The sequence below is a fragment of the Micromesistius poutassou genome, assembly GCF_964030765.1.
Source record: "Micromesistius poutassou genome assembly, chromosome: 22".
Classification (NCBI taxonomy): domain Eukaryota; kingdom Metazoa; phylum Chordata; class Actinopteri; order Gadiformes; family Gadidae; genus Micromesistius; species Micromesistius poutassou.
In genome coordinates, this window is record NC_140292.1 from 3,196,715 (window position 1) to 3,222,891 (window position 26,177).

Below are 26,177 nucleotides of genomic sequence, written 5' to 3' on the forward strand. Positions count from 1 at the left end.
GATGAAAAGGTGAAAAGGTGGAGAGAGGATAAATAGCTCGTCATCATCAGGTAATATCAAAACGATTTGAGGTTTGTCCCCACGAGAAGCGTTAAGAAGTGGCAAAAACATCAGGAGAACAGGGAGGAGTAAGCAGAGGAGCTGAGCGTGCGTCAGACTTTCAGAGGCATGCGTGGTAAACAAAACATACCACAAAAGTGTCAAATAATAGAATCCCTTCTCAAGGTGGAAAACGTCATCAAAGGCGAGCTGTGTGAATACAATCTCATTTTTTTTTACATTCCTCACAATTTTTATCACTCCATTGATAGCGGTTACCAAAAACACAGAGCCTACATAGGGCCATGAGGCCACAGGGGCCACAGGGGCCAGCGAGTTCCTCACCTCCTCGCAGTCAAAGTCGTCAGAGGGAATGCATTTCCTGCCACTGTCCTGTGTCCGCCAATCAGATGACAAGAAACAAAACAGCACATTAAACACAAAACAGCAATGTCTGGCCTCTGCAAAGGGTGACCTGGTGGGTTGAGAGTACAACAGGACTTAAGACAGGGTGGGGGGGTGGGGGGTGCTAATTGGGTTCTGGAGGATATGATTGGCCCTAATGGAAGTACCTCATTAAGGAGATGATGCGTCATCAGTGGTGTTGTTATGGATGGAAATATCACAAGCTCGGACTTGGTGATGCAATCACGGAGAAACGGCTCGATCCAGCGGGGTGTTGAGGTGTTTATTAAGGATGTAACACGAAACGTGTAAATAATGATTCTATTTGTTTCCACAGCTTTGCTGAATACCGGGCTAATACTCATGTTAATGTGTGAATATATATGTTTTGTGTTTGAATTCTTGCACAGTGTTGAGAGTTATTCAACCTCACATGTTTTAACCAATTGTAGTAAAAATAAAAAATAATGGGAAAAAACACGAGGAGTGGATTGAAAACATAGACGTCAGCTCAATGAGTGTGTCGCCTGCATACGTATATATATATATATATATATACTGTATATCCACATTCAAGGTTAGTCTTTGACTGTGAAGCCAAAGATGAATTCCAGGTGAGTAAACAATAAAGATGTCCACTATATATAATATATAGATATACTGTATATTGTTCATCCATTGTAGGATACATTCATCAAACCATGCATTAGTTGAGAGAACGCAGCACTACAGACCTATGTACGTGGCAGTGATGTATAGAGAGAAACAGCTTCCGGCTACGATTTGCAATCACTGTAATTACCCTGACAATAGAACGCATCAGGCGGTAGGCCCATCTATCTATAGCAACATCTATTAATATATATACACAGGCACAGGCATATGTATGCATGCACATACACACACTTGTTTGTCTTCCCATTTATCACTGTCGGCCATCATCTTCGTCATCAGCATCTCATTAGGCATCTCCTCTCGCTGTCAAGCTAGATGAGCCTATCGGATCCGAGCACTCGACCGGCAATAAACTCTTTTGACACGCACACAATCATTGCATATAAAGTGAGTCTGGAAAGTCGGGCATTTTAGAAGTATGCAAATGTGAAATGTTTATTTTATGCAAATGCCAGGATAGTCGTATGCAGCGAGTACACACAAACACAAATATACATGAATCACATACATCCACCCATGAAATCACACATACACACACACACACACACGGTCCGTTATCATACTGTTATCATACAGTGACTGAGTTCAGGAAGGAACCTCTTTAAAAAAAAAAGCGTTGCTTTTTAGCTTAGCATTGCTACTCGCGCAACAAACACTTTAGAAGACGCTATTGGATCTATCAGCTATTGTAGCCTAGCATCTTTGAGAGTAAAAAGCATGGCACATTCTGCTTCCAGGAGACTTTGTCCAGGCAGCGATCCATTGGTGGGTAAGGAAATGGTCTCACACACGTGTGTGGCCCCTTGTGTTGGCACACAATATTAAACTTCTTCCTTCGATGCCCCTTCACAATCATCTCTGTTTGTGTAGGTAGCAGTTTGTAGTGTGACTATGTCAAGTAGTAAAGTATGAATGAAATGAAATATGAATGAAATATCCACTTGTGCATATTTTGTCTTTTGGGCGAGACAAGGGAGCACATACTTTGCCCCTGAAGGCCGTGGTGTGAAACGCGCTGTTTCACATCACAAATGTTTGTGTAGCATCTCGGTTGCCATTTCAGTTCTCATCACGTGCTCACACAGTATGCAAGAGTGTAGAAAGTTGGCTGGATAACCCCGTATTCCAGTCAAATCCATAACTAAACTCAATTATTAATTTACTAGACCTCTTCCATAATGTATGGCTCTTTATAATGGCTCTTAACCCCTCAACTGCAACCCCCCTATCCCCTTACATAATAGATCGCCTGAAGGATAATCTTCATAGAGGTATGGTATACCAGTTTCAAAATGGCTGCCGTAATTTTTCCCGTTCATGTCCGCCCGGTTGGGCCGACTTTTCACCGAAAACGATATCTTTATTTCTTAAAAGGGCCCGGGTCACACGAGAATACTCAAAGCCCAACTTTTCACCAGCTGCAAGCTGAGCTGGAGCTCAGCGTTTTCAAACGACGAGTTTGAAAAACATTTCCCTTCCATCAACTCGGATAGAAGGGAATAACGTTTTGTGATCTCATCGAGGCTTTCTCTAGAACTTCCGAACGTTCTTTTTTTTGTTGTTGTAAAAACAGAGAAAAACGTTCCGAAGTTCTATGTTGCAGAGTTGACTTCTCTGGGCTTCGGCCTACATATGAGGGAGCTCAGCAACGTTTGAACGTCGTGTCGTGGGTCAGGGCGAGGGCGGAGGCCGAGACGTTACGTCCCTCTTAAATGCCATCGGCGCAGTTGTGCAAACAAAAACACTTGTAAATGTCAGCAACAGTTTACTTCTAAGTTTATGGTCGTTACAAAACCATTACCTGTTTTTTTTTTTTTTTTAACTCTTTTAGTCTTAAAAGGTTGCAGGATGCCACCTCCGAGTGTCTACCTTTGTGCAGAACACACAAACGTGTTGGGGGCCGAGACGAGCCGAGAGTTGGGAGGTGGGCGACTGGATTTGCATAAAAGTTTTTCATTGAGAACGTGAGGCTGACAAGACTGACATCTGCAGTTTCACAGGAGTCAAGGTGTGATCCTGGAACGACATCACGCTGTTGCCAAGTCTCCCCAATAAAGTTTTCTGAGACGGCGCGACCGAAACGCCATTTATCTCTGCTGTATCCCTTTCGGTGGCGGAGAACTCTGAAGTGGATAAAGGCGAATGCCTGGGAGGATTTAACAGAAAGTGTCTCAACAGGCAGCGCTACTCTCCTTTGGAGTTGTTTGCTGAGAGTTGGTTATTCATATTCAAGGACATAGTCCATGTCACGGCGCAGTGTGAATGGTATGGTATAAGACATCGTCAGTGAAAGGAGACGCTCACCTGCAAGTTAGCACAAGTGGAGAACACGCAAGCGATGTCTATTGGTTGGAGCGCGTTGCCATGGAGAGAAGGGACAGGCTTGGCGATGATGGGCGGCTGGGCAGGGGGAAAGAACGTGGGCAACGGTTCCGTGGCGGGAAGTGACGCCGCCTCCGAGCCGTAGCCAAACGCGCGTATTGCGTTTCCTGCACGGGGGAAAAAAAGAAGAGGCATAGACGGGAATGGTGAAATGTCATCTTCTCATTGGCTTTTATTGACATGGAATCGCATGAGAAAAAACATACATTACCATGTATAACCTGCCTAAAAATACATTCTGCAAGAAAATTATCAGTTCACGTTCACATTCATTTCAGGTCGCAGGTGAGACACATGTCATCCATGTCGTTATTTTTTTTCCGAATTTCCCATTTTCTCACACTCACGCACGCACACAAACACGCACGCACTGCTATGTCACAGGTACATTCTCACACACTCACACACACACACACACACACACACACACACACACATAGGCACATGCACACACACCCTTAATAAGCGCGACTCACTGAGGCAGGAGTTATGTGTGAAGTCCCGATGGAAGGCATCACAGTCGCGCTCATGATTGCCAGTGCCCCTGCAGGTGCACCACAAGCTGATGGTGATGTTGGTGGGGCTGTTGTCGCTGTAGTTAGGAGTCACGTCGGAGCCTGGGTCGACGGGGAAAATAAGAATGAAAGAAATGAAGAAAAAAATAAATCACAATGACTTAATTGAGAATGGGGGGGGGGCGTTAATGACGAGGAAGGAATAACGATTCAGGGAGGGGGATTCTTGAGTGGGTGGGGAGTGGTCTTTTAACTGCTCTCGGGATCGTTCCGAAAGCAATATTGTTCAGAGGAGTGAGCGAGAGACGCCGCCCTAGAGTGCGGTGGACTTCTACGAGCTTGACAGCAGGGCCCCTCATCAGTCAATACTCATCATAAACCCATCTCCAGGAAACCTGATGCCACAAAAGTCAATAATAATAACAGGGACAATACAATAAAGCAAGGCAGAGCAAATAAACGTCAAAAATAACAAGATATATAGTAAAAAAAACGGATATTATACGTATATTTATTATTATTATTAATCATTTATTAATTATGATCTTTATTAATGAAGCTTAGTCAAATGAAAGCTGTCATCACTTGCATCCAGACCCAATAGTGTACTTTGGCAAATACAATGTTCTGATTCTGAAGACTTGCATGCCGAGGGTAAGCTCAATTAACCAATTGCCAAATTAGATGAACTTTCCAATTAGTAAACTCACCAATGATTTCAACCCACCAATGGGTTAAACCTTCCAATTAGTTAACCCACCCATGGGCTAAACTTAACAAAGAGCTCCACTCACCGATGAGGCCGACATAGGCCATGAGGCAGCCATGGTAGTTATCCTGTGGGCATCCCGTCACGGTGTGAGGCGTCACCTGGCAGTTCATGTGGTAGTCAGCCAGTCTGGACCTAAAGCAACGCAGCGGAACACAATACATATCGTATCACCGTAACAAAACCACACAACGTGCACACCCTCAACCATCATATCACCTAGGGGCCATTTTGGTGCTAAACGCTAGCATCTAGATTTACAACCAAGATGACCGCTAAGGTGAGCAATGCCGGATGCACACCGGATGAGCCAAAGTTAAAGTCAAAGTCAAATTTAATTATCCCAGTAGGGGAGATTAGGATGCAGCCAGGAATTAACAAACACACCATCAACAAGACAGAGACTAAGACAACAGTTAGTGATGGAAACACCATCAAAACACAAATGACAGAGACCAGTGCATACAAAAATACATTAAAAAACATAAAATACAGTGCAAGATCGCAACATAGGGAGGCCAAAATAAGCAGTAGTCCAAGGAGGGCACACACACACACACACACGCCAGGAAGATTGGAGCTTAGGTGTTGTTCTGTTTGCTATAATGGTATAAAGGGTGGAGGTGGATGGCTCTGCGTGGGGCCAGGGTTTTCAGCAGAGCTGGAAGTTCTATCAGGCCGCTGAGTGCCGTCATTGAAGATAATGGTTTTCGGATACATAGAACACACAACGTGCTCCGGTGAGCGACTAGCTAAAGGTCCAAAGGGCAGCCAAAGTGGTGCGTTCAAACCATTTCAGAGTTCTTCACGGCTTCCGGGTGAAGCCGTCCAGAGCGGTGTTGAGAGTGAAGTTATGAAGGTATTCGTAGTGGAGGACATAGCCGTACGCCAGCTAGGTGGCTAACACACGCCACCTAGCAGGTGATCATGTGACATGAGCGTTTGGCACCCAAGTCCGATGACGTATTGGACGGTGAAAAATTGCATATCAGACGAGTGAATTGCTATGAATGACGCCATGAATGCTTTTGAATCACCTCTGTGGAAGAGTCATTCAAGTCTGAAGTTTGGGGTTAAGTCTGAGTCATTGCCATGTAAAGATCTGAAATGGCTAAATAATCCCTATGGAGCTATATATAAAGCAATAGTGTATCATTATGAAGATGTTGAAGATGAAGAAAAATCTGGATGGTTTCTAGTTCATTATCTCATGGGTACTGAATTGTCCATGGATAGGACAGGAGTGATGAGGATCCTCATCATTTCCTCAAGAAAAGAGCCATAAAGAGCTCCAAATCAAAAAAAAATCTCTCATCAGAAAAGAGATTCAGACATTTTTTAAGACAAGTTTAGCTAGGGGCAAACTAGACATAGGATGCATGATGCTGACGTCACAGCCCTCACATTTCCCATGAATAATTTTCAACTCATTGATCTGATTCATATGTATGTACACGTATGCACGCATTGACCTATTTTAGTTGATTTATTTTCAGTGCTTTCTCTCCCAAATCAAATGTACCACAAATTACCTCCTATTGCAGTTCGCAAGGAAAATAGCCTTATATCCAGACACACTCACCCACACACACACATTTGTACACAATGCATTCACACCTACAGGCAATTTTGTTTCTTTAATTACAGAAACCTGCATGTCTTTAGAGTACAGATAAATACCTGGAAGAGAGCAGCGTGAACACAGGGATGACATTTAATTTGAATTACATTCTATTATGTTTTGAATATATATATATATAATTTTTCATATATATATATATATATATATATATGTATGTTTTGACTTACATATTGTCAAAAAAGTGTGTCCATGAATGGTGGTTAACGGTCTCATGTTAACCATGTGGGTTGAGATACAGAAGGCTGTTGTAGCAGTTCAAAGTTCAAAGTTCAAAGTTACTTTATTTCGTCTAACCAGGGAGAAATTTGTCTTGGGTAAGGGAAATTTCCCAAGACAAACTTCTCCCTGGAGAGACGAAATAAAGTAACTTTGAACTTTGAACTTTGAACCGCTACACCAGCGTGACGGTGTTTGATTCTTAGCAGAAAGGTTCTGGGTTTGATTCCCAATGTCTTCAGTCTACCTGTAGCAAGACGCCTGAACGCTATCTGCTCATTAACTAAAACACAAACTTTGCCATTAGCTTTGGATAAAAACGTCAAGCTAAATGACTGAAGACCGTGTTAGGGACATGACCGAGTACTGAAACATCTTAAAACAATGCCTTGAAAAAAAACCTCTCTGACAGTGGACATGCATATGTTTATGTACTGAGCCCCCGGCCACTATCGCTGCAGCCACATCTGTTTGAACGCATGGGACGATGCACTTCAATGACTCCTGTGCCACAGACCCCTTTCATGGCAAATATTCTCATTTGTACCATGATATGAATGTAAATGAACCGGGACCCCCTTACCAAGATCCCCGTGTAGCATTTCCATAGCTACCACCGTGTGTAGCTATGTGCACATAGGATCGACCAAAGCGCTGTCGATGAAGAGGAAGGTCAGCCGAATGCCTTCACGTTTCAATACACATTCAGTGCATGAACTGTGTGATATTCTGTCCCCTAAACAAAAAGATACATGCATAGTCTGGACTACTACTTGGGATCAGCTCATGGGATTTATTAGCGCTAGACGGTTCACTACGCAAAGTCAAGGGCGCTTTTGAATCAAATGAAGAGAAAACCAGTAATAAAATGATTCAATATGTTTGCACAGAAATATATTGTTTTAAAGCGTTTAATGTAATCCCGGACATTTCTCTTTCTTGAATGCGCACACTTTCTTGTTTTTATACCGGTGTTGCTTTGGTTCCTCTGTCTTATTTATCTCTATTTATTAACCAACTATGAGTACTACTCTACTGAATGCTACAGACCTGCTCTTTATCACGGGAAGCCGCTCTGAGGTCCAGAATAGAGACAAAAGGGAACTCATTTTTGGCTGGAATTGTCTGAGGGATTTTACACATTGCTAATGACTTCCGCTTCATTATTCGTTTCTGGGTTCCTACGTTTAAAGCCCATCGAGATAACTGAAGGCAGTAACACAAAAGGTGGCAAAAGGCTGATAAGGTTCTGAGTTTAATACCATGATCTGTATCAGAATTCGCTTTAAGCCACATCGGACAAAGTCAAAGTCCAAAGTCGTAAATTGAGGCTTCTGTTTACATCTGTTAAATTTACATGACATTTACATGTATGTTATAATACTCACAATGTAAGCATAGATATTTGTACATTATTTTTACATATTCACTTTTCTGCACATTTAACTGTTTAATTCATATTATTCTCCTGAACTTCTGCGGTGACATTCACAATTCCTGGTTGATAAATTATGTCTCTTATCTTGAATACTGCATTAACATTTGTTAAAATGTTGTTTTGTTTTAAAGGTTACATTTATGTATTGAAACTCTTCCTCGGGGCCTGCTGGATTTTCCAAAATTTAGTCTGGAATGATCTGGAATGGAATTACAGTTAGGAGGTCTCAGTGAACGACTCTATTAGAAAATCTAAGTGGCCCCTGAATCCAGATTGATGTGTACCGTTACATTTCCCTTAATACACTGTCAGAATACAGCTGGGACACATTGATCTCTATTAAGGATATATGCACACGCGTCCCTCTCAATTTAACTTGATATATATAAAAAACATACAACCATATTGCCTGACAATTCGGTGTATTATGATCGTGGTCTGAATAATGGATGGGAGGCTAGATTTCCCTCTCTGTCTTTTTCTCTTCTCGCTGTCGCAGCGTGACTGAGTGATTGCCCCTGGGTGTGGGGCCCCTGGGTGTGGGGGCCCGGGGACGGAAGGCCCCTGGGTGTCAGAAAACCTCACACTAAATTCAATCTACACACTACGCACATGCACATACATGCACAGGTGTCTGGATTTTCTTTTTCATTTTTAGAGGGATGACTATACTGCATAGCGACATATGCCTGACCATGATGTTTAAATTAAGTTTTGAATAACGTATTGTGTTTGTACAAACTAAAGAAGGCAGTAAGAGGTTAAAAGGATTACCGATTGAAGGAAGGTTCATTCTGCGTTATGACCTCTGGTTTTTTGCGCTACATATTATGAAGCGCATTGTGTTACCCAGGGCTTAAAGACGGTAAAGGCGTCTTTAAGCCCTGGGTAGACGGTAAAGGTAAAGACGGCCTTAATACAAAAGCCTTATTTAGCACAAAGAAAGCCGTGAATAGAATATTAACAATCTTATGTGTGTTTTGATTGGAACATAATGTATTTTTATGATTTATATTGGTTATTGAGGTTCAGCAAAGAAATGTGTTTGTGTGGCTTGCATGTTTCTTTATGTGTGTGTGTGTGTGTGTATGTGCGCTTGTGTGTGTGTGTTTGTGTTCTGGCGTCTGTGCTGAGCGATTAGGTGTCCTGTGTTGCCTCCATGTTCTATTTAATTAACCGTCCCTGAGTGGTACTGCTCATTTGCATGAATAGCATATTTGCATAGCTTATGAGTTCCCCCCTCTGTTGCCTCTCCCTGTCACCATCAGGAGACACTGCCCTTGGTCACCCTCCAGGTTACAACTACCACTACTATGTGTGTGTGTGTGTGTGTGTGTGTGTGTGTCTGGTGTGTGTGTGTGTGTGTGTGTGTGTGTGTGTGTGTGTGTGTGTGTGTGTGTCCTCTGTAGGAGACACTCAGCCCCCCCTCTGGATCATCGCTGGCCACGCGTAGAGCAGCCAGACGTATTCAGAGATCCATGGAGAAAATTAGATGAATGAGGAACAATCGTGTCACGGTGTATTTATATCACACACACACACACACACACACACACACACACACACACACACACACACACACACACACACACACACACACACACACACACACACACACACACACACAGCACACACACACACACACACCCTGAAAAATACACAAACACACACAGATAGAAAAGAAACGCAAAAGATAAACACACACACACACACACACACACACACACACTCAGACGCACACACAGCACATGCATAAGCATACACGATAACCAATGCATACGCCTACACACAGACAAATATATACAAACACAACACACTCCCAAATGCATGCATACACACACACACACACCCACAAATACACACATACGTATATACAAAGGCCAACACAACAAGACAAACACTCACTTTACACACAAATGCAACAAGAACAAACACACACACACACACACACACACACACACACACACACACACACACACACACACACACACACACACACACACACACACACACACACACACACACACACACACACTATCTCTCGGTGAGGGTGAATCAGGAGCAGTGTTCTGCCTTCCCGGCGTGGCGTCCTCTCTGACCTAGAGAAAGGAAGCCATTTCTATTATGCCCAGTGCTTCACCTCACTGACCGAGTAATGGAGCGCTGCCACTGCTGGATTTGTTTCTTCACCTTAAGCTCTAACCCTGTTGAACGTGCTGGGATCTCCTCTCTGCACTCTACCCAATACACAATGTGTGTGTGTGTGTGTGTGTGTGTGTGTGTGTGTGTGTGTGTGTCTTTCAGCAGATGCTTTGATCCAAAGCGACTCAAAGTGAGTTTTAGACATATGATGGTAAAGGTCTTTAAGGACATTAATGACAGGTTGCTGACACTGGGGGGGGGGGGGGTGGAACTAAAGCTGGGCGTTATGGAAACAACACATCACAATGGAACTTTTGCACAATATCGTTAAATATTACAAAATGCTTACGGATTGAAAATACCATTCCAAATAGTCTAGCAGAGAGACCTAATTGTCATCATTGAAGTATATCAGAAAGTAATTAAAGTGGTATCGGACCAAAAATAGATTTCCTTTCTCTCCGACGTTTCAAACCTCATTTCCACTAATGGAGAGACACGTTGACTGTGTCTATAGAAACCGCAATCACTGACGTTCACGACCATTGTTAGTAGCATCACGTGGCAATGGATACCAGTTTGTAGACCCATGGTTTAGACAATGACAATGCAAGGACAAAACAATACTAGGAAAATCAATGGAACTTTTCTATTTGAAAACTTTTTTTATTTGAAGGCTTTACCGCGCAGGTTTCTAAAACATTGTCATTCTATTCTTCACACTTTTAAAATAATTTTGCTCAGTTCTTTGTTCAATTCTTGCTCAGGAACCGCTGGTATAAATAGAATGCTGTGTATTATTCTTACTGTTAAAAATGATTGTTGTTGATCACAGGTGTAATCATTCAGGTAACCATTGGTTAGTATTGCTGAAACCTATCCTGAAGGCTTAGTGCTGGCCAGCCACTCAATGATGTCTTTGTGGGGAAATATTAAAGTGAATTTATTTGAGTTTGACCTGACCAATGGAACAAACATGAAACTGTCCAGGATTTGTCACATGCACTGTATAAGAGACAATATGTGATATATACTGTGTATATATATACAAGAAGTTATTAGGGTAGAGAACCTAAAGATATAGTGCATAGCATAGTATCCCAGGATGTTAGTATAGCAGCACATAAAGAAGCCCAGGAAGTTAGCATAGTGAGCTGCAATACCAGAGAACCGCATTTAGAGAGTCCCTTGAGGGAAATCAATATATTTAAGTTAAAAAACGCCTCTCCTGATGGAGAAGCACTTAATGTTGCAGTGTGAGGAGCTAATCCCAAAGATGTGTGCTTTTTTACAGTGTTAATTACGACTTGAATGAGATTGCCCCCTATCACCATTTAGAAAATTAACAGTACCGGTATATCACTGCTTTTGTGTTAGATAGGCGTCAACGGCATTGGTTGTTTAGACGCACAATAAAAGGCGAATTGCAACGTTATTAAGGTAATAATTCAAAGACGCTAGGATACATGAACGCGGCTAACTGGCCTAGCGAACAGAGCCTGGCAAGTCAACTCCCTCCCGCATTCATGGCAAGTTCAATTAAAAATGTAATCATCATATGCAAATTGTGATTGGGTACATACATGTTGTATGTTTAATCCTCTGTGCCTTAGCGTTTAACACGTGTCCCTCACAGTTTCATTTACATAAACTGCTCAAGGTTTTCTTTTAAGTGGTCTTTCTCTAAATTACTGTTCAGGTCGATAAGGGAATTAAGTTTAAACTCTGAAAGTCTGTCTATCCCCGCTCTAGTTTTTCCATGCAAACTGCGGCCAAAATAATTTTCCTTTCACAATCAACTCACCTTGAACTGAAGCATCATTTCGCGTTACATCTAACTTTGGAGGGGTGTGTGTGTGTGTATGTGTATGTGTATGCATATGTTCATGTGTATGCATGTGGGTGTGTGTGCGCGTGTGTGTGTTAATGTTTGTTTGGGGGGGCACGTTGAGCTCCTGTTTCTGGGGGGAGAGATGGGCGGGGGCGGGGCTCCCGGGACCATCAGGGTAGTAATCAGGTGAGTTGGTGACAGGTGTTGTCAATGAACTAATCACCTGGAGGACCGAGGGAGGAAGGAGTGAACCGAGACAAACGACTTTCGGATAGCCTGACTTTAGTTCTATGTTATGCTTTTCCTGTTGCTCGACTAATGTGTCGGATTAACTCCTTAACAAGGACCCTGTAGCCCTGACTACAAGTAAGGACTGGAATAACATCCACTGAATCTTCCCGACAGAGACGCTATCAAACAGGTGATTATCGGAAAAAGTAATTAGCGAGGCTGACATATAGTCTTAATTCAGTAATTCGGCGAGTCCTTAGACCTCCGACAGAGTTGCGAGCTCGATTGAAGGAACAGAACAGACTTCAGGGAGTTCTCTGATGTCTTCTTCAGAACTCAGTAAGTGGGTAATAGCTTACCGCAGCGCCACGGCTAGCCATCTCCTGAAAGGACTTGAAAGGGATAAACACGTAAACACACACCAACACTGGCGTCTCAACCTCATTAAGAAAGGAGGTCATTTCTCATTCACCGGGTGTGTGTGTGTGTGTGTGTGTGTGTGTGTGTGTGTGTGTGTGTGTGTGTGTGTGTGTGTGTGTGTGTGTGTGTGTGTGTGTGTGTGTGTGTGTGTGCGCGCGCGCCGGATTAACACCATGCACAAAAAGTGTCAGTATAAAAATCGACTCAAATCCCGCGGTCTAATGTATGTGACACTGCCTGTCTCCACAGCGGAGCGCTCACACATGTGTGGCAGAGGCAGGTCCGTGCGTGGCTCCGGCTGTAGGCGACAGGGGGAGGGGGACGTGATGACGACGAGGTGGCGGAGCGCAACGCTTTTACTTTGAAGTGTTTCTCTCTGGGGGTTTGGTGGTGGTGGTGGTGGGGGGGGGGGACGCACCGGGCTGCTGGCCTGGAGCCTGCAGCCACTCCAGCATGGACGCAAGGTTGCTGCTGTTAAGGCTCAGTTATGGTTTCACATACGGACCCTCCTTTGCGTCCACCGCAAAGGGCCTGACGTCCGTGCACCTCCCAAAAATTGTAACCTTGCGTCGAAAGCGACGCAGCAGCAAGGGCTGTGATTGGTCCGCTAACGCAAACCCGACGCAGAACCAAAACAGGTTCGCGACTTTGCGTGGTCATTGCGTTGGGTCAACGTGGAACCATGACGAAGCCTTTAGACTGGTGTGGAGCCTGCAGCCACTCTAGCATGGATGCAAGGTTGCTGCTGTAAGGCTGGTGTGGAGCCTGCAGCCACTCTAGCATGGACATGCATCTTGTTGCTGTTAGACTGGAGGTTGGAGCTGATAGGGTTAGCTGGCGAGTGAGTGAGTGTGCAAACGGTTCGGTCGCCAAATAAACCACGACCAGTCAGGTAGGCTCAGCGACGGGATGGGTTGTTGGTTAGATTCTAGAAAGATTAATTAACCTTGCCGATCTGAATTGGAAGTTGTTATCCACAAATCGGTGATTCTACAATTCATCAACCACAAGCTCTATTTCCTCCTTTAGATTATAATGACGTATTTAAAAAATAAAGTAATCCATGTCACAATAATAAATAATGGTGAAGTCAAGGAACATATAGTGTAACCAAGAATCTAGTCACAGGATAGTGTAGACTAGAGGGAAGGGGTTATGACCCCCAGTTGAGGGGTTATGGGTTCCAACTCCACATGCCTATCTAACTATATTGCTACAGCTCCTCATTAATTGCGTGTATCTAAATCGCTTTGGATCAAAGAAAGCGTTTGCTAAATATTAAAATAGAAACTCATCATGAGCTGCTCGGCTTCTGCTACATCAGTAACGGCACTCAGTATGCAGGCATGAAACTGCCTGACGCAATGACCATACTCATTTCACAATATAAATGTTCCATCAAATAGACAACCCTGAAAATGAATAATCTATTAAAATAGTTTTGGATAATGGTTTGTATCTGTGCGAACACTGAACTGAGAGATCAAATAAAAAATGGTTGTCATATGGACTTGCGAAAAAGATGTCATAACCTTGCCTGGGGGGATTTATCGACTAAAATCTCAACAGTTCACAGGAGAGGGAAAAATAGCAAGGCTTGGACGCAACAATGCTGCCTCGAAATAGAAAATTGATAATAGGTAATGTTCAGGGTAAAGTGTATCTAATAATAAATTGTATTGACCGTTCAGATTTTCTCCACTCTTTTCCATTAAGACACATAAACACACGAAAGTTGTTTGACCTAGGATTGACCTGAACGATTGAATCACGTCGAGGCAAAATATAATTACAAATGCTTTGAATACAATGCATCATTTCAATACACATTTTAACACAACCTAATTATATTTGGGAGGGGTTTCATTGTTTTAATATCATATTTATCAATTAAGGTTTTAAGTTGCAAATGCAAATATGCATTTTTCTTTACTGCCATTTAACTAACTGCCAACTGCAATCCATTATAATATAGCAATAGATTTAATAATATATTTTCCCAGATTGACATATCCAGAGTGATTTCTATCCCTGCAGTCACATGGCCACAGATCAAATATGCGTGAGGTTTTTCAAATCTGATTCCATGTGAAGTATGCTGTTCACACGACTCGGTCCATAGAACCGGAGCTGCACAGCACATGGGGGTGAGTCATCACATGACCACACCCATTCCCTCATTCCACCAATGAACACACTCCACAAATTGGTCGCAGCTGTCTGTTTCAAACGGTGGCCCCTCCACTCCTTTCATTCAAACCCTGGTTCACTATCCCACCATCCCAGCGTTGAGCTTCACATCCACTCCAGGGGGGGGGGGGGCGCAGGTGGCACCTCTCTGCCAGTTGCTTAGTCACAGTTCTGGCCTTCTTTCTATTCTCTATCTATTTCCCCACTTGCTAGTGGTCTTTAAGCATGACCGCTTGCGTACCTGTGCTTGTTTTTGTTCCACCAGAAAAGAACGAAACTCTCCCCTGGCTTCCTCCCGACACCTGAGGCCACCGGGCTTCCTCCTGGGGCGCGGGTGGTCCACACCTGCACAGTCCTTCACACGGTCACCGTAGCTATTAACGTCTGGGGGGGGGGGGGGGGGGCGTTCGTCACCGTGCACCGTAGCGTGGGTCGGTCTTTCTCTCCGCTCTAAAGTGGAACCGTCGCGCTTGCCTGTCTGCTAATATAAGCGAGTGTTGCTCTCGGTACGTGCGTTGTGACCAGCAAGAAACGCAGTGTGTGCAACATCGTGTCCCCTTTCTGCAATCACAATCCCAGCCCTGACGATTCTGCCCGTCGATGGCATTGCTCTTGGAGACTGAGAAAAACGGTGGCGTACTGCATATTATACTACAAGATGGTCGACTCTTGGGCGGTTCCTCTTTAAGGTGAGTAATGAATACATCAAATGCACAAGGAACACATGGGTTCGGATGGTCTAGTGGTCAGGGTGTCACTCAGGTTGTGGGTTCGATCCCCAATGTCCCTAGGTGCCTATAAGCCCTTCCGGCGCATTACTTTAAGATGATAGGAATTCAATATGTGGTGTGCGTTATTAGAGCAGTTCTTCAATTCCACAGCAAATGTTAATTCTCATTTGGATGGAACAGTTTAAGAAGATGAAGGTATTTAACAACAGCCTTTCATTAGCGGTCGACACCTCTGCCTACCTACGTGTGAGAATAAACTGTGTTTAATTAGCTCTTCTGTTTATCGGTACAGTGCAGCATGTACATTAAGCTATCAATCACGTGCTACTCATCCATACCCTGATGCTAAAGCATAGGGCTGACTCTCTCGCTCTCTCTCTCTGTTTGCCACTCTGTCTGCCTCCGCTCCTCTCTCTATCTTTCTGCCTCTCCCTCTATCTCTCTCCCTCTCTCTCTCTCTCTCTCTCTCTCTCTCTCTCTCTCTGCCTCTCTCTCTCGCTTTCTCCCTCTCTCTCTATATCTCTGCCTCTCCCTCTATCTCTCTCCCTCTCTCTCTCTCTCTCTGCCCCTCTCTCTCTGCCTTTCTAGCTCTCTTTCTCTGCGGGGTCCCGAACTTGGAACACCAAGCGCTAGCAGCTAGGCTAAATAAGGGAAGCTGCTCCAATTAGAAATGATGGTGTTCTTACTAGCTCAGAAGAGAGGAGGGGGGGGTTCACTGCGCTACAATGTTTACCGTCAGCTCAAAGCCATCACATCCTTTTTGGTTGCGTCACATTGTTAAGCAGGACTGATTGGTAAACCGAGCGGGATTACAGTATATCCTATTACTTTATATCATTTGTGCTTAAATCGATGGTGAGCCATCCTTTTGCATCAAAACAGAGTGGGTGTGGGGGGGCTTTTTAGCATTTTTTTTTGGGGGGGGGGGGTGAATTACAGTAAGCCACAGTGAATTGCTGTGTTTACCACAATGTTAACACATGTCAGTTGATTCTGCTCATTTCCCTTTGTGTTGTGTTAAGTAAAAAAAATGTGCGGGAATCAAGACACCTACTCAACTGGCAGGGGACAAAGCGACAGTGACGGAACGAACGGCATCAAACACAAACACACGCAGCCATGTGCCCCCGCAATGCAAACACAGGACGCCATCGCACACGCGCGCGCATGTGTGTGTGTGGTTGACGACATTTTGATTACATGTTTTGAATCAATTCACCGGCACACAAATATGAGGCAAACATGAAATTCCTCAACACAGCATGAGAGGCGGGGACCTCACTTGTCACAAACGTATGACATGCACTCCCGAAGCTCGAGTGTAAGATTCCGCACGCATTATTAAATGGCACCTGAAGCCTAGTTTTTTAGGCTTGACTATGAATGCACCACAAGTGGGCTGAGAGAGTGTGTGGGGGAACGTTTGGCTTTGAAAAGAGCTGTTTTAACATCGCCTGTACACTTAGGACAATGCACGTGCCAGCGTATTGACGGCGCATCTGCACATCACCGGCGCATCAGTCCTCCCTGATGATGACTCAAATATCTTACTGTGTCCCACCACATTTAGCACCTGCTCCGCCATAAGGAACCAGCGTAGCGTCTTATGCTCCGGAGCCGGCTCTGAGCAGTAGCTGGGAGCCAGCACTTTAAGGAGGACTGGACGATTACGGTCGCCATGGTAAAGCAGATAATAAGACTATTCCCCAGTAAACATTCAGTCTTACACTCTTTCATCTCTATATGGATCTTCCTAAAAGGTTTAAAGAGAACGTTTGATGGTGTTTATATATACTGGGAATATATATATACCGTCACTAGGAAGAGACGCTTTTAGCCCATCTAGCTTGCAAGGTTTGATTCGAATACCAAAAGAGTCCTTGTAATATATGGGGGCACCCCTCGTTTTTGTAGTTTAAGAAGAAATGCACCCATGATTAATTATGTTGAAGGCTTTGAACACATCAAGGAAACACATAAATATTGTGGTTTTATTATCTTCTAACCTTTTTTCACAAATTCCTTTTGTGAAATCGGTGCTGTTTTTTTTTTATGTTTTAAACCAAAGTGATTGTCCGTGGGTGTTCTGTTTTCTTGGAGCCTCTCCAAGAGGATTGTTTCTATTACTTTTGAAAATATGCTAGTCAGGGCACTTGGTCTCTCCTTCTCTATATTGTTTTATCTTTGACAAATGGGCCTCAATGCCATGTATTAATAATTTCAGAAAAACCCCACACAGCATGAAACACTGAGGCCGTATGAGACAATTTATCAGGACTCATAATCACACCAACATTACATTAATCACACTTAATGTTAATGTAGACCCAGTAAATCAATGAATAAATAAATACCCATCAATACTAGATGACAAGCGCCTCTGTTATTGATAACCTTAACATCTTACCAGAATTCAAACACATTATTCTGCTGAGGCTATTTGTCCATGATTTCGCCTTCATGGCCTGCTCAATTCTTTCAGTAGAGCATACATCATATTTAAATCTAACATTTGCGTGTTTTTTGTGTTCACGCACAAAGCAGAGCTTTTCCTGATAAAAACACTTTTTTCTACCTCTAAATGGGAGCTCATACACATATTCATTCCACCCTGGCCTGGGGTTATGTCGTTGAGACCTTTTTCTGGCAGAATGATTTACTGCCGTCTTTTAAACAAATTCAACATTTTATTATCCATTAGACACGGGTCATTATGTGGTTCTGCTTCTCACAGTGAATGTGAGCGTATGGAAGAGCATCAAGTGGTAGATCAATATTACTCTGGCTTTAATCAGTTGAGGAATTGCCATGCCAGAAGTCAAGCCTCTATTAACCTTGACCCATCTAGTGCCCATCTTTGTTCATGGTTAATACAACTGGTGAACTCTCCACATTATTAATATCATAGAGACAGGAATGTGATCTGTTGTGGGCGGACCATACAGTACCTCAACACTCTAATCAAACATGAGCATCTGCTGTATATGTATACTAGGAATCGACCAATATGGATTTTTTTGGGCCGATATCAGCTTTAGCCGATGACTAATATGCCAATACCGATTTTCTTAAGGCAATATTTGGAGCCGATACTGCTTTTGCTTCATCAATTGACATCATAAAAATGACAATGATGATAACAAATGTTACAAGTCTCAATTAAAAAAAGGAACATTTATTGAACTGTCTGTAAATCATGCCTGAAAAAAAAAGAAAAGGCGAAAAAAAAATCGGCCGATGCCGATACACATAGAAAACGCAAATATCGGCCGATATATCACTTGATCACTAATGTATACAGTGATCCAGCCATGTTGCTGAGTACGCCATGCTTCATCGGTATGTGTGGAACCTTCTGCTGGCAGAAGCACTTTGCTGGGAAGATCCAGATTGCTATAGCTTGTCCAAATTGGATTAAGTGTTACTCCCCAAACAGGGAGTAATCATCTGAAATATCAGCGTTCATATTACCCAAAACAAATAGACATCCATTGTCTTAAATAAATTAACATATAAAGACGTGCCCATTAAAAAAATCATTCTAATTTCATTAATACTCATAAGGAGTGTAAATGATACGAATTGTCAACACATCCTTTTGCAAACGTAATTGCGACGCACCAGCCCACCTCCGGCCTAATCACCGATCAGTGGATCATGTTTCTTATGTCAGCAATGGCCTCCCCACCCCCAGGTACTCTGCCACACACTATTCCCTTGCCGAGATCTGTTGTGGACGCCCCAGCCCTGTGGTAATCACTATTAACAGAATCAAGCTCATCTACGTCTTGTTTAACTAATAAGAGTCCCTTGTTTACGCAGAATATCAGCGTTTCCTCGGAGCTTGTCAACACTGATTTCGCATTTCGTATCAAGCGCTCTGTCCCCGAGCGCTATAAGCCAATACGCAATAAGCCACTCAATTATCTGAGTCGCTATATGTGACAGATCTAATAGTCATGAGTCAAGATCACATCCATATTGCAGCCCAGATAATCTCAGCCTCAGGCACACACACACACACACACACACACACTCCTAATGTCAATACTGAGTCTTATCAGGTGGTAAAAACGTCCTGTGAGTTTGTCTTGTACTTTGTTCATGACACTGACCAAATGGAGCCTGACGCTGTTAATTAAACAGCATCGGGGTCCATTTGGTTCATCTCAGGGGACGGCAGGACATGGGGGAGGGTATGCTGTGGACGATAGGTGGGATGAATATCTCATCCGGCCCAGATCGGTTAATGACCCTGGACCAAAGTGTGTTATCCAGAGCAGCCTAGCGTGGTACGAATACGTGTGTGTGTGTGTGTGTGTGTGTGTGTGAGAGAGTTTCTGTGAGAGTTTCTGTGAGGTGTGAGGGCACACTTATGTACGGGTGTGTGTCTTTGTCTCTGTGCATGCATCAGTGTGTCTGTCATGGCCAGGTATCGCGGGGCAGGGCAGGGTGTACCAAGGGTGTGCCCAGCTTCACCCAGCCCCCTGCTCTGTGTGAGCCGGGGGCGGGCAGAGGGAGAGTGGCTCCCCATACCTCTTTACAAAGAGGAATGCAACAATCATCTATTCAGCCTTTTGGCAGACTTTCATCCAAGGTGACATACAGCGCTAGTCTTTGTGAATTTGCAAGGTAGAAGTTAGGGCATCTCACTCAAAGACGCCCTACAGGTAGACCGTGGACATCGGGGAATCGAACCCAGGACCTTTTCAGATAGGAGTCAGCCACCATGCACACAGTTGTGCAACGGCAAAAGTGTGTGCGTGTGTCTCGTCAGCATGCACACACTTTTGCCCACGCACCACTGTGTGCACGGTGGCGTTTGCCTCCCGCCTGAAACGCCCCGGGGTTAGACGGCGAGCATACACACACTCGCCCCGAACACTCCGAGCAACATGGCGGTAAAAAGTGCAACAGACACGGTGGGCCAAGGCCGAAGGTAACGGTACGAGACTAAAGCGATCTGTGTGTGTGTGCGCGCGTGTTTTCCTCATTCATGTCGACGCCCCTTTCATCCCACACTGCCAGAGTTTAATCTGCAACAATTGATTTCACAATTTCCGCTGTCTCTGAGGAAACAAAAGATCGGCGCTGAATCTGTTGTTTTATCCCCTACCCCCCCCCCCCCCCGCCCCCCCCCCCCCAAACCTCACTGCATATGAGTCATTTCGCAAAAGGTGTTAGTTTATTTATTTTTTTGCCTTTAACAGTCGACGTTCTCCAAACAGCGGGGAAATGAAAATAAAGAAAGAACCGGCAAGCCGCTGGCTGCTCCGTTAGTCACAGATACACGTGCGCGTCTGGAAGACGATCTTTTGAAGTTTTTTTTTTTTTTTTTTTTTACCAGGTGGAAGGGGGAAAAATAATTGCTCTCAGTCTTAAAGCCGCAGCCTTCGCTGAGGCTTGTGGAAGTGGTAATTATTAAAACACCAACGCACTCGCCGCGTCCTCGGACCGTCTCACTGGCGTTCCTCGGAGATGGACTGGCGCAGGCGGGAATACCAAAGCATTGGAAACGCTTGACGAGTGGATGAAAGAGACAGGGTTATTCTATTATTCTATTATTACTCTGCAGTGCTTCTGTAGGTGTGCCAATCGGGGCCCCTCGCTACTGTAAAGAAAAAATCTCTTCTCTTTGCCCTTTTGATGTGATGATTTCCCGTCTGCGGGGAAGTACGGGAAGGTTTGTTGTATTTCCCTGTTTTCCCTGTTTTCTGAAAGATAAGGATGTGTTTCTTGAACACATGTGGGCTGGACGTCCAGGCCTGTTTCCCCTTTGGTCAGGTTTAATGGCTTCCACCGCCTGCACCTTGGCCCCCGCTGCCATGTCCCCATCTTTGAAGATCAACTCCATTCAAATACGTACAAATAACTGATTTCATTAAAATATTTTGGAGAGGAATTGGGAGAACATTGCACTTTCGGTTGTGGAGTATGCCTCTTTCAGCATTTTGTGACAAAGGTGGAATGCATATATGTATATGTAAACGCCTGTTTGTGTGCATTTGTGTGTGTTTTAACACTGAAGAGCTATGTAATCCTGTATCATGTGATTGTGTGCATATGAGGATGTTTTTGTGTGTGTGTGTGTGTGTGTGTGTGTGTATTTGTATGTATATATATATATGTGTGAGTGTTTATGAGAGAGTGCATGTGTGTTTATGAGTGTGTGTGCATGTTATCACTGAAAAGCAATGGATCAATCAAGTGTGCGTGTGTGTGTGTGTGTGTGTGTGGCTTTAGGACCCCCCCTCGAGGACCCCCCCCCCCCCCCCCCCCCCCCGAGTCTCCTCACCTGCACAGGGCGTCGGACCTGCAGGTGCGCCTCAGCTCGGTGCAGGTGGGCTTGTGCCTCTCCTGGTGGGAGCAGGCCGGGACGATGGTCTGTCTGCGGCGCTCGGCGCACGCCGGGTCCCGGCAGGAGCAGAACAGCAGCGGGTAGCTGAACTCCCAGGACACGCGCTCCAAGAACTGCCGCAGGGCCTGGAAGGGGGGGGCGGGGACGGGGGGACGCAAGGTGGGGGGGGGAGGACGCGGGATGTAGCGTTAGCATGTGGTCTTCAGCATCATCATCATCATCATCATCATCATCATCATCAGCAAGTCGTCTTCATCATCGGCATGTCGTCTTCAGCATCATCATCATCTTCATCATCGTCATCATCATCGTCATCATCATCATCATCATCGGCATGTCGTCTTCAGCATCATCATCATCTTCATCATCGTCATCATCATCATCATTAACATCATCATCATCATCATTAACATCATCGTCGTCTCTTCTCTTACATTCATCCCCCCCCCCCCACACACTTCACGACCGTCGAGAAAAAAACGTGACATCACACGCCTCGACTCACCTTCTGACATCGCTTCCGACTGCAGGGCTCCTGATTGGCCAGGGGGAGCTGCGGGGGCGTGGCCTTGGTGCAGATGGCGATGTAGGCGGAGCGCTGGCGCTTGCACGTGTCGTTGAGGTTGCACGCCTTGGCGGCGTCCAGGCACGGGTTGCAGGGCTGCGCCGCGTCGGCGCACGGGCTCACCCTCGCCAACGAGGAGTCTGGAGCGGGGGGGGACACGGCCGAGTGTTAAAGTCGGTCAAAGTTGGCTGTGACTGCGGAGCCGTTTTATTACAGAGGAGGTCTCGAAAAGGGGGGGCTTCACGTTACACCATCCCCCGGCTCACCCTAAAGGCTTAGTTCTGGTTCCACGTCGACGCAACGCAAGGGGGTGTACGGAACCAATACGTCCCTGCGGACCCTCCTTGCGTCCACCGCAAGGGCCTGACGTGCGGCGTCAAAAAATGACGACGCAGCAGCAAGGGCTGTGAGTAAAAACCCGCTCACTAAAACCCGACGCAGGACCAAAACAGGTTTGCGACTGCGTCGAAAGTGTCGTTGCGTGGTCATTGCGTTGCGTCGACGTGGAACCATAACTGAGCCTTAAGCCCTTGAAAGGTCAAGGGAAAACGCCAAGGGAAGGAACCATGTGAATGAACACAGCAGATGGATCCCTGGTTAAGAAGTGCAATAGCAGATAGATGGGCAGATATACTGTGTAACAGTAACACAAAACCAAGCAGAAACTAACTGGTAAAAGACTGGTCAAAGATATAAATCAAATACTAGTTTGCTGTGTGAATATGTGTTCACCAACAGATCAAGCGGAGATAAAAGTGGTTCATCCAGAACATGCCTGTGCGTTTATTGTGTGGTAGTGCATCCATTGTGTGTAGGCCTTCACGCAGTGCCTTGGATCACCTCTCTCGGGCTTTGGGCTGTCACACGTATATGGAGGTTGTGTATGTGCTGAAGGACTACAGATAATAATGATTAAAAAAAAGAGAGAGACCCATGAAAATGCATCTGCTATGATTTGTTCCCGTCCTTCAGAGACGACACGCCTGCGATATGGAGGAGGATAAGGATAAGGTGGTATGTTGTGTTTTATACCGGCCGGTATGTTGTGTTTTATAGTTGGCCCCACAGATAACCACGGTTACACTATATGGTAGGGCTGGGCGATTAATCAAATTTTTATCGCGATTTAGATTTTAGAGTGAAACGATCACCAAACTAATATAATCGAGTTGAAATGATTATGATTTTTTCCATAATCGAGCAGCCCTACTATATGGACACACACACATGGCTAACACACACGGTTAACACACACACACACACAGCTAACGCACACACACACACGCACGCACGCATGCACGCACTGTGCGCCAATATGCTTCACAATGCGGCGTTTCACACACAATGTCAACATTGGCTGACATATTGCTATTGGGCTGTGTGTGCCGTACGTGACGGCGGCTGTTTAAGGCGGGATGAGGCCGCGCTGTGTGTGAAGTGTGTCATCACACGGCTGTGGTAAGCCTGAAGCCTGAAGAAGCGCAACAACTGCCTGAGAAGTTTTAAAGTGCAGTGACGTACGTACGACGGAGGCCAGGGACTGATTAAGGAAGAGGTTCGGGGGTAGTCGGTTTGGAGGGGGAAAAGATGAGAGGAACCAACAAAAATCACAAGTCACACCACAAGCGCACAGAGTTTGAGACGGCGGTACAAATGTTAACCACGTGTTTATGCATCGCATTTATAAATGCGATGGTTAGAAAGTGCTTTCGGTGGGAAAAGAACAACATGGTGACAGATAGTGTTACAATAAAACTAAGACTTTTTGTCTTTATTTCATTTTGTCAGATATGTGTGTGGCCATTTGTGAGGGTCTTACTCAAGGATGCCTACTTGGTAGACTGCGAAAAACTGGGACTTGAACGCAGAACCCGAGCATTTGGAGTCAAACACAACAGCCGCGATACCATCCTGCCCTTTTATATATCTGACTCAATCTCTGCGACACACATATTACAGAGCCTGTACTTCACTTTTATACTGGCCTTCTGATTGGGCAGAAAATTGCTTAAATTGCCTTTGGGAGTTAATGGGCAGTTGGCCACTCACCTCGAAATTATGTGATTGGTCTAGAGTCGCTGGAATGGAAAGCTCAGGAACAAATGGACAAAATGGCGGACATGATAGAGCGGGCTTTAGACAGTGGAGTGCCTCTGGCTATCTGAACCAGTGCTACTTTTATCAACTTTGGGGCTAGGGCAGCAGCAGCAGGGCTGGTCCAGATACCATCAACAATAAACACTTATCAGGACAGAAAATAGGCCCAGGGTTTCCAACCTCCCAGCCCAGGGATAGAAAGGATAAATGGTTACGCTCTGTTAACTCCCCAAAAGACTCTAATCAACTGAAAAACAGTGATTCGTTATGTTACTAGTCAGAAAACACCCTAGGAACAAGGATATCTTCTGTAGGAAACACCCTAGGAACAAGGCTATCTGCTGTAGGAAACACACTAGGAACAAGGCTATCTGCTGTAGGAAAACACACTAGGAACAAGGCTATCTGCTGTAGGAAACACACTAGGAACAAGGCTATCTGCTGTAGGAAACACACTAGGAACAAGGCTATCTGCTGTAGGAAACTTTGTGTGTCTATGTGTGTGTGTGTGCGTGTGTGTATCCCAAAACGAACTAATGACTTGTTGGAAAATAGATTCAGCATTTTGTGACAATTGTTCAGTAACTTTCCATTGATTCTTTTCAATTTTGAAAGTTCTCTCATATTCTTAGAAGCATATTAAAAAATCTGGTTTGTTACCACAACATGAAACAATGAAACAAGCCTAACAAACAAACAAAACAAAAACTGTTTTGAGAACAGACAGCAGAACATCCAAGGCTGCAATCCAGCCTGTCTCCTCTGTCTTCTCTCCTCTATCCTCTCTCCTCAGTCCTCTCTTCTCTCCTCTGTCCTCTTTCCTGTCCTCTGTCCTCTCTCTCCTCTCCCCTCTATCCTCTCTCCTCTGTCCTCTCTCTCCTCTATCCTCTCTCCTCTGTCCTCTCTCCTCTGTCCCCTCTCTCCTCTGTCCTCTCTCCTCTGTCCTCTGTCCTCTCTCCTCTGCCCTCTCTCTCCTCTCTCTCTGCCCTCTCTCCTCTCTCTCTCTCTCCTCTGCCCTCTCTGTCCTCTCTCCTCTCTCCTCTGTCTGAAATGAGCACTGGTTCCCTTTGCTCACGGAGACGCTGGCGGCATTTATTATTCATATCGTCCTCATCATCGTCGTCCTCGGTGATGATGAGGCATGGCTCTGTGACATCACAAAGTCGTTAACGTCGTTAAGAATGTGACATGGGCCACACCGGGTCACACACGGGTCACACACGGTCACACACGGGTCAACACATAGATGGAGGCCACACATAGATATAGCCGCATTATTCAGTTGAACCCTTCTATGTTTGGATCTTTTTTCCCCTCTTTGTAAATGTGGATCCAAATAAAAGCATTCAATTAAATGTGTGTGTGTGTGTGTGTGTGTGTGTGTGTGTGTGTGTGTGTGTGCACGTGCACATGTGTGTTTCGGTGTGTGTATGTGTGTGTGTGTGTGTGTGTGGGGGGGGGGGCAAGGGAAGGAGCAGAGGTTATGTATGATATAATCACTGCTGTGATTTCCTGTTCTTAACCCCTCTCC

General features: G+C 44.8%; 1 protein-coding gene across 1 annotated transcript in view; it reads right to left on the reverse strand.

The window, feature by feature from the left end:
• Positions 1–26,177, reverse strand: part of gfra2b (GDNF family receptor alpha 2b) — a gene marked incomplete at its 3' end in the record, with an annotated part of 51,692 nt that overhangs the window by 374 nt on the left and 25,141 nt on the right. Inside the window, exons 3-8 of the mRNA XM_084486347.1 lie at positions 22,490–22,689; positions 21,922–22,109; positions 4,811–4,920; positions 3,978–4,118; positions 3,424–3,608; positions 319–432 (exon numbers count right to left, since the gene is read on the reverse strand). Coding sequence (XP_084342473.1) covers positions 319–432; positions 3,424–3,608; positions 3,978–4,118; positions 4,811–4,920; positions 21,922–22,109; positions 22,490–22,689 — 938 coding nt within the window. The remainder of the gene's footprint in view (positions 1–318; positions 433–3,423; positions 3,609–3,977; positions 4,119–4,810; positions 4,921–21,921; positions 22,110–22,489; positions 22,690–26,177) is intronic.